Source organism: Rhea americana, unplaced genomic scaffold, assembly GCF_003343005.1.
Source record: "Rhea americana isolate MKP2758 unplaced genomic scaffold, rheAme1 scaffold_2, whole genome shotgun sequence".
In the NCBI taxonomy this organism is placed as follows: Eukaryota; Metazoa; Chordata; class Aves; order Rheiformes; family Rheidae; genus Rhea; species Rhea americana.
Genome location: NW_028186149.1, coordinates 3,069,686 through 3,081,737, shown reverse-complemented (window position 1 = coordinate 3,081,737; position 12,052 = coordinate 3,069,686). Strand labels below are relative to the sequence as shown.

The 12,052-nt window shown below is 39.2% G+C and overlaps 1 protein-coding gene across 4 annotated transcripts in view; it reads right to left on the bottom strand.

Moving 5' to 3' along the window:
* The window catches only part of APBA2 (amyloid beta precursor protein binding family A member 2), a 110,953-nt gene that overhangs the window by 31,796 nt on the left and 67,105 nt on the right, over positions 1-12,052 (bottom strand). For all 4 annotated transcript variants that reach the window (XM_085303311.1, XM_085303314.1, XM_085303313.1 and 1 more), the window contains 2 exons: positions 4,082-4,162; positions 2,723-2,762 (listed from right to left, as the gene is read on the bottom strand). In XM_085303311.1, coding sequence (XP_085159437.1) covers positions 2,723-2,762; positions 4,082-4,162 — 121 coding nt within the window. The remainder of the gene's footprint in view (positions 1-2,722; positions 2,763-4,081; positions 4,163-12,052) is intronic.

The window sequence follows — 12,052 nt, the reverse complement described above, 5'->3', positions numbered from 1 at the left end:
TGACAGCTTTAAATAATATAAAAATGCAGACTTGGCTGAGGTCCCAGTTCTTCAGAGCACTTAAGCATGCCCTTGACTGTAAGCAAGTGTAAGGCTTACTGGTGATGAAGAGAACAAGAAAGAAATACATTTGAAAGTTGAAGATGAGTTTGGCTTGAACAAAGAYTGCGATTTTGTGTTGGGTATCGATATTTAGAAATTAGGTAACTGTTTCTGAAAAATTTACCTGTAAATTTCCGCAATATGCTATCAATGTAATAGAGATTACTTGATTTTCTCCTTGATCTATTAATGGAATGAGCATACATTAAACATTTTCAGGTCAATAGACTATGTCTAAACATTTTCAAATTTAAATTATTTTTTATATTCATAAAATAAGAAAAAGAATACTCATTCAATAACTCAGCATAACTAAATTGAAAAATCTCTTACGGACTTTTAAATATATCTATCCAGAAACCAGATGTTAATCAAAGACTCAGACAGCCTTTAGGGACTGTGCTCAGAGTACAGACACGCTTTCAGCTTGCTGCTGAGCAGCCTCACACCCCATCAGGTCAGACCCTCAGGGTGCCCGGCACTGCCAGATAAAGACTTTACATTGGGACAAAGCAATGGACAYAGGATACACATCGCCATGCAGCGTGCCTCTCTACTGGGTCCATATTTCAGCTGCTTTGTCTATTCCACCRTGGTTGTGACTATTCAGGGGAACTAGGCTTGTGGTGACAGGCCAAAAAGAGACAGGAAAAAAACCACAACCCCTGAATGCAGCACTAATTACCACTAAAGCCCGTAATGGTACTACTACCAAAACAATTATAACTGCAAATAGCAATTATGATAACAATTATAATAGCAAAGGGACACATTTCCAGTATTTTTATGCCTGCTTTTATGTTCATACTTCATATGCAAAATATTGTGCATTCATATGGCTGTAAATACAGCTCCTGTATTTAAGGAGTCTTGCTATAAGTGTGTGCTTGTGCAGTCAAACGCTGACCAGCGTACTGCTGTGTTACCTCCATCAAAGCTCAGTGAAGAACAGGCAAGTATGCAGAGTTAGCTGGCAGGCTCTTCTTGTGTTCAGTGGGGCCCTGTTCCGTTCGAGACTCTAAGTATGAATTAGTAATAAAAATTGTGCTTTTCCTTTGGACTCAGAGAGCAGCGTTATTACCTACCACAAGCCCCTAATAAGCTATATACTTCCTTATATTAGAAAATGCTATATAATAYCTGCAATGGAAAGAAAACAATAGACAACTTATCCTCTCATACTATGCTATTCAAGAAAAAAAWTGGAAAAGAATGATTTAACTAAAAAAATGTTTTATGCTATCTTAAAGGATACACTGACCCCTTTCTGACAGAAGTAGTGAACTGATGGTTAAAAAATACGTTATCTTTTTATCCCAATAAAATGAAAACACTCAATTCTATCTGCAAGTGCTGAGGTACTTAAACAGCGCTTACCTAAGCTCTGTGTTACTTAAAATTTCTAGCTTTTTTTTTTTTAATTGCTCCGGTCATGTTGCCTTCCCTTTGTTGTCCACTCTACAATCACTAGCTGCTTATTACAAAGGATCAGCTTTCTTTCTTGATTCTTCTGCCTCTGGGAAATATATTTAATTTACCTCTATTTAGGTCCTGTTAGCCAGTACACGTCAAGTGTTATATGTAATTTCCTTCAGATGTCAGTCTATGAAAACAGGGCAATCTCTGAACTTTCCACTTGCTCTGGCTCTTGCAGGAAATGACTGAAAACAAAAGCTGCTAGTCAAGCTGATGAGATCAGGGAATAAGGGAAAAAAATGTATTAAACAGGTGTATTATCCTAAATAACAGTACAGTTTTTCTCGAGGTGAACATTAGAAATCAAATTTTTAACATTCATTTATTGTTCCCATTGCAGGGAAAAGAGGGCCTCAGGGCAGGTCAAAGGGGCCAGATCTCCGTAAGGTCCCCATTGCCTTTGCTTGGTTTGTGGCGAGACATTTCCTTTYAGAAAGAATCATATGTATTTTCCCCATACAGAGTTCTTCAGTCTCCCCTGCACTGCTATTACATGTTTTCTTTCTGTTTGGAGAAAAATATTTTAGGCCTATTTATTAAAGCAAGGAAAAGATGGACACAGATTAAATTAATTAAATACTGAAAAACATTAACATTCTTTGATCCATAGTCAATTGAAGAAACATGTAAACACATGGTTCTGGTATAGAGAGGAAAGYATGTTCCCCATTTTCTCCATTTGGGTTTACCAATTTTTTTCTTAGATGAAGAGATCCCCTCAGTTTGTGCCTACAGCTGGGATCCCCAGGCTGCAATACTGGTGCCCCTTGCAGGCGACCCAGGGCTGCTCTCACCAGCTGAGTGACTCTCTCCTGCACACTGCACTTCCCGGATAAATACTGATACACACCGTCGTAAACCGCCCCTCTCCTGCGGTCCCCCTGTCCCCTTTGTCCCCYCTTCTGAGTCAGTAGCTGTCTCCGTCCCCACTTTAATCCTTCCCAGAGCTCTGCCTCCTTATCGCCACCGAGCTCCCATTGCCACAGGTGGGGATGAAAGGGTTACATGCTGCTACATATGCTATATGCTGAACAGAAATAGTTCTGTTGGGTGTGACTAATTTTTAGAATTTGGCTCTTTTAAAATATATTAAAGCACTTGCTTCTGTTTTTTACTACTTTAACTATGAACATGCAAAACTTACCATCAACAAAACTTGGAAATGAAGACACTTTCTTTGTCGGCTAGGAAATAAAGATAACATATGRTATAAATGTAACAAAATAATTTTCATGAACTGAAGTATAATTCATATTATATTTAAACAGCTGAGAATTGTTTTAAAAATCTTTACTTCTTAATTTCTGCATAGCCACTATACAAATAGCAAAGTAYAGTAAAGCATATTATGTTATAGCAATTAAGCACAATCTGTTACATAGCACATTTTACCTGAAATCTCAAAGCATTTCAAGTAGGTACAACTGCATAAAACATCAGCTAGGGCAGAGGCACAGAAGGGGAAGGGGAAGAAAACACAAGTGAGCCGGGAAGTCAGTGCCGAGTGAGCAATGCCAGGCACAGTTTGTGCACCAGACCACACTGCCTATTGATCATGTCCCGAAATTACGATTAAGAACAACGGACAGCACCTCGCAAAACACGAGTCTTGGTCAGTGAACAAAAGCTGCCCGAGCTGGAGCTAGCTCGACTCCCACACGCAGCAGGGCTGGGGCAGCGCTCAGGCCGCGCTCGGTGAAGCCGCCCAGCCTCGTCGTACGGCAAACTCCTCAGGTGCTACGAGCTCCGGGAAAGAGGCCGATTCCCCATTATGGGACAGGGCTTCCACAGTGCCTCCTCATCAAWGTTACAGGCTAAATACGTTGTATGCTTTTGCGATATCAGACGTCTCCTTTTAAGCCGGGATTTCATTTCATTTCGTGTAGCCTCAAGCATAACCTCACCCTGCATCCTTAGATGTCTCCTCTGCCCAGCCTCCAGTGACACATGCAGGGCTACCTATTGCCCTGGCTTCTCCACAGCTGACCGAGCAGGGACCCGTCTTACCACAGAGGCCACTCATACAGCTGTGACTCACTTGAGCCCTCAGCACTGAATGATGTCCTGATACTAGGGAATTATTCAAAGAGAATCAAGCAGTCCTTTGGCTTCAAATAATGACATTACATACATACACACAAGCACATACACACACACACACACACAAAAATGCAGCAACTCGATTCTCTTTGATGCTTCTTTTACTTTCCAGTAAGCCAGAAAGAGAATTTCTGAAACGCTCTCCCTCTTTTTTTGTGTCATCAGAGCATTTCAGGCTTGAGCACCTGCTGTGGATGCCTACATGAAATGATTGTGGCAGCAACTGAGTCCTGGGTACAGTTCAAAGCTTTTAGTAATGTGCACTGCTGGAATTTATGGCCAGTTCAGGAAAAGAAACAGAGCCAACGATGGGTGTGTGAGAGAGAGCCGACGGCGAGGTCCTTACCTTCCCTCATCCAAGCCTGACCGGGGCACAGGCAGCCCAGCGGTCTAAGGTACCTACCTCAGGTGTGTTATTATTATCTATTGGTCCGTTGAGGTCAGAACGTTGCTGTTTCCTTGGCTGCTCTAAACCATTGCACATCTACGAGAAAAGAGAGAAAGACTTTCAAAGACTCTTATTTTTCTGAAAAGGCCAAAAACAAAGCAGAGACTTCAGGGTAAGTCAATGGCACAAAGGCAGCCAGAATTTTTGCACTAGAAAATGTTATTTTAACTGAGTAAATTAAAGAAATTATATAGATTTCAACAACTAAAAATATTCTGGGGAAAGATTAAATTATATTCAGAAAATTCCAATAAAATTTTATAACATTTTAACATATGAAACTATTATTTTCTTCATTATTTTATGATGGAACTTGTTTGTCATGAAGCTGCTTTGTTCTTATCTGCCTGTATGGTTATTTATTTGCAACCAATTTTTATTAAAGAYACTAAAATACCATAATGTGATGCAACAGTCAAAATAGCCTACTTTAATTTTACTTATATCAGATTCATATCAAAGTGTTAAACTCGTTAATTATAATGTAAGATCTACTTTGATATAAATAATAAGGCATTTCCATTATCATTAAGTAGCAGTTTTACACTAATGATTGCATTTCAGTGAAAATTTTCATGCAAAATGAAAACAAATACTGATATGTTCAAATTTTTTACAAAACAGAGTGTCAGAATTTTCACATATGTTTATGCTGCATACTGGACAAAAYTGAAATAGTCTGAATAGGCACATCAAATCTGAAAAAAATAATCCATATATAGGATTTTCTATCTGTGGGAGATATCTCATGGTATCACCTTCCTTTCAGGCCAAGCAAATCCACAGGATGCTGACAGCCCAGCTTTAAGCTTCTGAAGAAGGAAAACATAAAACCTTACATAAGGAAAACACTGAGTCAGCCTGATAACTGATGCAACGCTAGTCCCAATACTCAGCCCCAATACTCTTGGGGCAGAATTCTTACCCAAACCCGACTCAGTTGAGAGCACATCAGCAGCTGGCACAGAGCCCACGCGTGCTCTGTGTGTACCAAGAAAGAGATGTTTTCATGACTCAGAGTTCCACTGTTAGAAAGCTGGAAAATCAAGCTGATTCTGGGACAAATTTTCTCTACGGTTTATGACATTTCAATTTCCTTTTTTTCTCAATTTCCTCTTTACATGTGAAAGAAGAGTGCCTAACTTCCATTGCCATTGCAAGGCTTCACAAATAAAATTTTGTGTTAATCTAACAGTTACAACTGCGGTGCAAATGCAAAACATGGAGCCAGTGTTACTGTTTCAAGGGGTCAGTATGAGAGTTACCTGCGGACATAACTCCTTCCTTCTGATTTTCAAACGCAATGTGTAGCTACAGATCAGAGAAAGTTGGCATATTGTTCTCCAGCTAAATCATTCCTCCGAGTAATGTTCAGTCAGCTCAACGAAACGTGCTAATGAAGGAGGCTCAGTAATGCTAATCCTGCAGTAAGGCAACCTGCATAGAGCAAAAATCCACCCCCATAATAAGCATGGTTTGGGGAAGGAAAAGCTCCCTGGCGTACGATACACAGAGTACCAAGGCTTGGGGGACTGCTCATGAGGGCCCGGTACAGGTGGTTATAATGGCTAAGAAGCTTTCTACATYCCTTTGCACCTATAAATGCTATTCTGTTTGACACAAGAGAAATCTAACTATATTTCATGGCTAAACAAATATGGAGCAGTATGTGTTGATGTGCAGTGAAATACATTAATGTGGATAAACAAATAACTATACATTTAAAAATACAAGCATAATAATGACAAGTTATTCCCTAAAATAGTAGGATTAGATCAAGTACGCTTTAAGCAGGTAAAATAATATGGCTCTAATGAAAACAGATTAATTTGTGAAGAGTGATAGCAAATATGTTAACTCTAGTATAAATAACAGAATTTTAATACTTTCAAAGCTCTTTCAGAGCTGATTATCACACACTTGACTGAACTGAAAATGCACCTGCACATCAAGAAAGAATCGGTTGACTGGTTTAATAAGCACATCCTGCATGCTGTAAGCATTACTGAAACATGCCTCCGTCACAGAAGTTATATATAGATGTACTCATTCAGCTTATGTACTTACAATCCCCGGGGATCATAAAACCATTTATGCTTTCTGAGAGTAGTTGCCTATGTAATTCCATATAGTCATAATGTAAAATATAACTAAACATTTGGATGACATTTCATTTTTGTGTTATTTATAGCAGCAATTTACTTGAATTGCTGCTTTCAGAAAGACTTCAGGAATATATAAACAGGTTTGTTTATAATTTGCTAGTCACACGTGTAGTACATATGTTTTAATCATGTATTAGCTGGGCTGCAAGGCTATGAGAGAGGTCTCTGCAGAATCCATGATGAGTTGGGATCCATCATATCCCCTCTACAAGGAAGAGCATAAATGTTTTTCACTTACTATTTGGCTTCTGTATATGATGGCAAAGTTCTTTGTTTGTTTGTTTGTTTGTTTGTTTCCTACGTAGTTAGGAGCCCCACTCTATTAGGTAGACCTGCAGGCACACAGAATTCCTCCCGTCCTTTCACGCACATCTACACACACAAAAATGTTCCATCTCTGTGGATCTATCAATATTTTGTTCTTAAAAACTGTGTTCACAGGGGTGGGTGTCCCTGAGAGCATTTCCTCCAAAAAACTGTAATCTTGCATCCTTGAGGTCCAATTAGATTGCAGTGTGCTGCTTCCCATGTCCCTTCAGCAGCAGCATGAAGTAAGGCCGAGTCAGTAATGGGAGCTGGACCAATCTGAGACCTTCCGGGCTCAACCTTTTCCTGCAAGTAAGTGGCCTGTTAAAATGATTCCTTAAAAATTAAGGGTTGAGATGGTCACGCTGAAGAAACACCTGTGTACAAGCCACTCCAGAAGAAARGAAGAAAAAGAAGGAGAAGAAGGGCTTATTTTTCTTTTTGTAAAACTTAGGGTGTTTGAGAYAGATGTCAGAGGAGAAATTATGCAGGAAGTACAGAGCAGACTTCTATGCATCTCCCATATGCAGCTGCACATCCAGCGTGTGCATGGAAGGAGATGCTTTTAGAACGTGGATGAAGGGACTTTTTCAGGTTCCTTTTTTCAGGTTCCATTTTTGAAAGCACAAATTTTAGTATTTAGTGTGGGCTGGAAGCTGGTTCATGCTCCCTAGTGATCTGACTAATGTCAAATAAATTATCTTAATTGATGCTTGCTTTCTTCGGGTTTTCTTATAGAACTCCCAGGCTACATTGTTGTTGTAAATAAGTGTTAAAATAGTTAGAAAATTACATTTAAGAGAAATATTTGTAAGGTTGCAAAAACTGAAGACATACTGTTTTTTTCCCTTTGATTGTCACTAACCATGCAGGATCATGCTCAGCCTGAATAGGAGATACTCAAGGACTACCAAAATGCTGATGGTGCTAGTGTTAGGAACATRTATGCTCCTGAGCAAGCCCTGGGAACAGCTGCCAACGTCACATTTAGGTATTGAAGGTCATTGGAGGTCTTTAGGCTTCCCCAAGCTAGGTGCCTTCACACCTCTCCCAGGTTCAGATCCCCCCAGCTGCAGATCCTTACCCAGCTGCTTGCTGCTCCGAGCTATTTAACACCTGCTTTGCAGGCAATGAGTGGTTTACTTCTGCAGTGTGGTTCTCCCTACAGCTGTGTCTTGAGATTTTGACTTCAGCTGCTGGGTTGGTTGTGATGCCCAGCCTGAGGAAGTTCCCTTCCCTCCTGGAGAACTTCTGCTGCAAACCAGCAGGTTGGTTGCCTACTTATTTGGGGTATGATTTGTTTGATGGAAACAAAAAGATGAGGTTAGGTGGTTGGGCTTTTTTTTGTTTTGTTTTTTTCTTCTTTTCAKAGTTGCTAGTCCTTTGGGTAGAGTTGATAAAGTGAGCACTGAGTCTGGCTCAGAGGTGTGSTCAGGTTTTACTATAGGTTTATAACATGAGTGTGCCAATCTTCTTCCAAGAGATGCTGTTCATTTTATGAAATAATGTGCTCAGAATCCAATCTACATGTTTATATATGCTGACATCTGCTTGAAAGATTACTTTGGTTTTTGGAAGAGAAATGTTCTGGGTAGGCTCTAGTGAGAGCTTGGCTGGATCATGGAGTTACCTGGTCCATGAGTAAACCCACAGGCCTAAAGCTGGTTTGCTGCTCCTCCCTTTGGCACAAGGGTGGAGTAGATGGCAATGCTAGATTTGTCATTTAAGGACAAGACTTCAGTTTCCAACTTCAGCCTCTGTAATCTTTAGCATGGATTTCTAAAGACAATTTGTTTTCTGCTGATATATTTAAATATGTTTCCAAATAACATGTTTCTAGAAAAATGTCAAAGTGCAATAAGTTATTTTCTTGAATCAGGAGGTGGCAACCTGGCAACAACTTTTTATGATAGTGATACTMTTTCTATTAGACTATATGACTGAAATAACTTCTTTTGTGGATGCTGGAGATGTGTGTAAAGAACTCCTTAATACACCCTTATTGAGCTGCTGCATTGGTTATCATATCAGCAGTAAGGTGCTATCATCAGTGGGATCAAMCTGAGGCAGCAAATACATTTATAAATGTATATCAGATCAGGGTGGTTTTTCATTAGCTGAAGGATTTTTGGTTTTAATCACAGTAAGGAATGGCCAGGCTTTGAATCTCACTAACTTGCAGAGATTTCAGTACTTGTGTTAATTTGAGGTGCAGACACATCTCAGAAGTACAGGACAAATTATTAGTAGAAAGAAAGTTTCAAGCAAGTCAGTTAGGGTATGGAACTAGCATTACCAAAACAGAAGAAATAAAAGTAAGCTTGAAGCTCTAAGCATTCTAAAAAAGAACTTCAAYATTCTCTCCAACTTCAATGAATATTAAAACTGTTCATTTAAAAAATTAAGGGTTTCTTTCTCCTTGCATATATTTAAAGTTGAGAACTRGCCTTGATAAGACTTGTGAGGAAAAACTGCTGTGCTCGATGGTACCTCTTTATGTAGGTGGATGTGATGCAGAACACTGCTTTCTGCCCTAAGCTTCCTGAAAGAGATTTTCTGTGTGATTAGTCAGAAATGCTTTTCTTATTATCTTTTATTATTAAATGCATTATCCAAGGGGGGGGAAACGTTCCAAATCATTTTATTAGATACTTTCTGGCACTTCTATTTTTGAAATGGAAATATCTAGAGTGAATTTAATCTTTAAAAATTCCATTAAAGATAGTCAGTGATTTCTGTTACACTGTGTAGGTCTGGTGCAGAGTAAAATATGAGTGGATATATGAAGGCACTTTATTTTATTAGATACTAGTAGTAAATACATGCTCTTCAAAAGCCAAAACTCRTCTTTATAAGATGGGAATTGCTTCCTTATTCTGGAAACCAAGGATCGGRATCTAAAATTTTGGACAATAAATTTGCAGGTTCTTCCTATTTTTCTTCTATTTTGTAGACCYGCAGTGCTGTCGATGTCTTTGCTACTGAGCAAGAAAAGCTAGTGGTACCTGTTTYGGACATGAGGTACAGGAAAGATGAGAGGGATCCCTACCCTAACATCCCTGCTTGTACAGAGGGAAGCCGGCATGACAGTACATACGTGGTGTTTTCTTCTCATTATTGTCACAGTGAAAACTTTACTGATAAAGGATTTAATTTCAAATGGACCCCATAACAAATACTTAACCTCAGTACATGAGAACTGATGGCTATCTATCCTCAAACAAGGCACTTAAAGCCTTGATGGTTTAAACTGTCTTTGAATTAAACCTGGCCATATCATACCCTTTGTGTAAAATTCCTCACAGAATTTCCCTTCAAAAATGATCTATCCTTAAATCATGTAGTTTAAGGAGAAATTAACACTTTGCCTCAATACTGACCCAGCAGAGGCAATTCAAWTTTTAAAATCTTAATACAGTCATTTTTCACACTTCAGGGGCTTACAGAAACTGTATTCCTACTCAGAACTCACTAGGATGCTCCATCAGCCTGGCTTATTAAAATGGGTTTGTCATTTGCTCTCTGCCACCAAATTCCTTATCTCAAAGTTAAGAAACAGAAGAAAAAGGCAACGGTCTACAGAGTGCARTGAATATGTGACGTGCAAATATGCATGTTGTGCTCTGTCCTGCAAACACAGTAGACCAAGTAGCTGCTGTCATGAGAAGATGCAAAATGCATTTGCCATAAAATGTACATTTAGCGAATGAGCATGAATGCGAACTAATGGTTCTTGAATACTGGATTTCATTCTTTCTGTGCCCTTCGTGATTTGAGTGTGTCTACACCACTATTGAATACTCCTTCTCTACGCAAAGGTCTTCATAGAAAACAAAACCAAAAAGCATCATTAATGCTAGAGATAAAAATAGACTGCTTTTGATGAAACATTAGATCCTATTTGCTACCTCAATTCTTTAAGTATTTTCTTGTTAGATAAGAGCCTTTTTTTTATAATACAATTTTAATTGTCTTCTGTCAGGAGCTTATTGCTAAAAACCTGTGACTCTGCCTGTTAGCATAGTTGTGTGTGGTGTGGGTGGCTTTTTGTGTGTGTGTCCCCCCCCCAACTGATTTTTTTTGTCCAAGAAAGCTAAAAATGACTAAATGAGCAAGCAACTACTTATATTTGCTAAGTTTGGGGTGGTTCAGTCTGTATTAAGAACTATCTAATATTTCTATTTAGCAGCTGGCTAAAATACACTGAAGAATATAACATTTTTTTTGTTTTGCTTTTAATACCTTTTATTTGCACTCTGTGTGTCTTCTGTAAATACTTTCAAATGCATCCACTAATACTCTGTGATTGAATYTATAGAAAGCCAAATTCTCAGGCTGTAAGCTTGCTTTGTCTAAAGTGTCTAGTTATCAGCTGTAAATGTCATGGTTTATCTATGCTCCTATTTGTCCTGTTCCACATTTTACTGACAAAAGACTCCTTTATTTGGACTCTGGAATTATTATATGCCAAGCAAAATGAATAAGCCTCAAAATATTTTGGTCAAAATACTGAGCTCCACTAGTGCTTGGGCAAACAAAGGGCAGAAAGAGCACTGTGAAACTGGCACGGCTACTGGAGAACAAGCTGAGACTCAAAAGAGCCTAGTGGAATACTTCACGAAAACTGTTGCTATTTAGTTTGTCTCTGAATGCCCACTTGAAGGGGGAAAGGCATGGTCTGTATGATGCTCATGGAAGCAGGTGGATGAGTAGTGCAGGATGTGCTGGGGCCCCTCTGGTTTGTSTAACAGTACCTGCGTATCTTCTCAGATGTGCCAGTGATGTGAAAATACAATTGAGAAATAGGAAGCAATGAGGATCCATGTGTAATAGGCCATGTAATGGAAACACAGGCTTCCTGCTAGGCTCCTCCTCAGCAGTGATAAGGGCAGATTGCTGTGTTTCTTTGTTGTTGTCTTTTCCTCTTTTTTTTGTTTTTTGTTTTGTTTTCCAAAAATGTGCAGGTCAAGGCTGAGTATCAGCGCTTTAAAAATATGTAACTCAAATGGATTGGTGTGAAGAGGGCAGAAGAGAATAAACATACTCGGGAGTTTGCTTAATTGAAAAGCATTTAGATGTGTAAAAGTAGACTTGCTTGGGCRGTGAGGTGCTCCCTAGACAAGCCAGCACTTTGTTGTGCTCCTGCTGCTCTGTGCCATGCAATGCACACTTGCAGCAAGGGCAAAATCTCTGAGGAAGACAAAACCAAGAACCTTCTAGGCAAACCTCTGCAAACAAGTCTGGCATGCAAATCTACTTGCAGTGGCTCTGCAGTTCTCCTCTTTTGCTGTATTCAGACCTTTAATTCYTGTAATTAAGATAATGACAATGACTATGACATTCTCCCAAATGAGACATAGGTTYGTTTAGATAGTGTGCTGAACAAATCTGTCCCTTAGACATTTTATAGTAAACACCGAAGGAAGGGAGTGCCCCAGATCAAAACAGATAACCC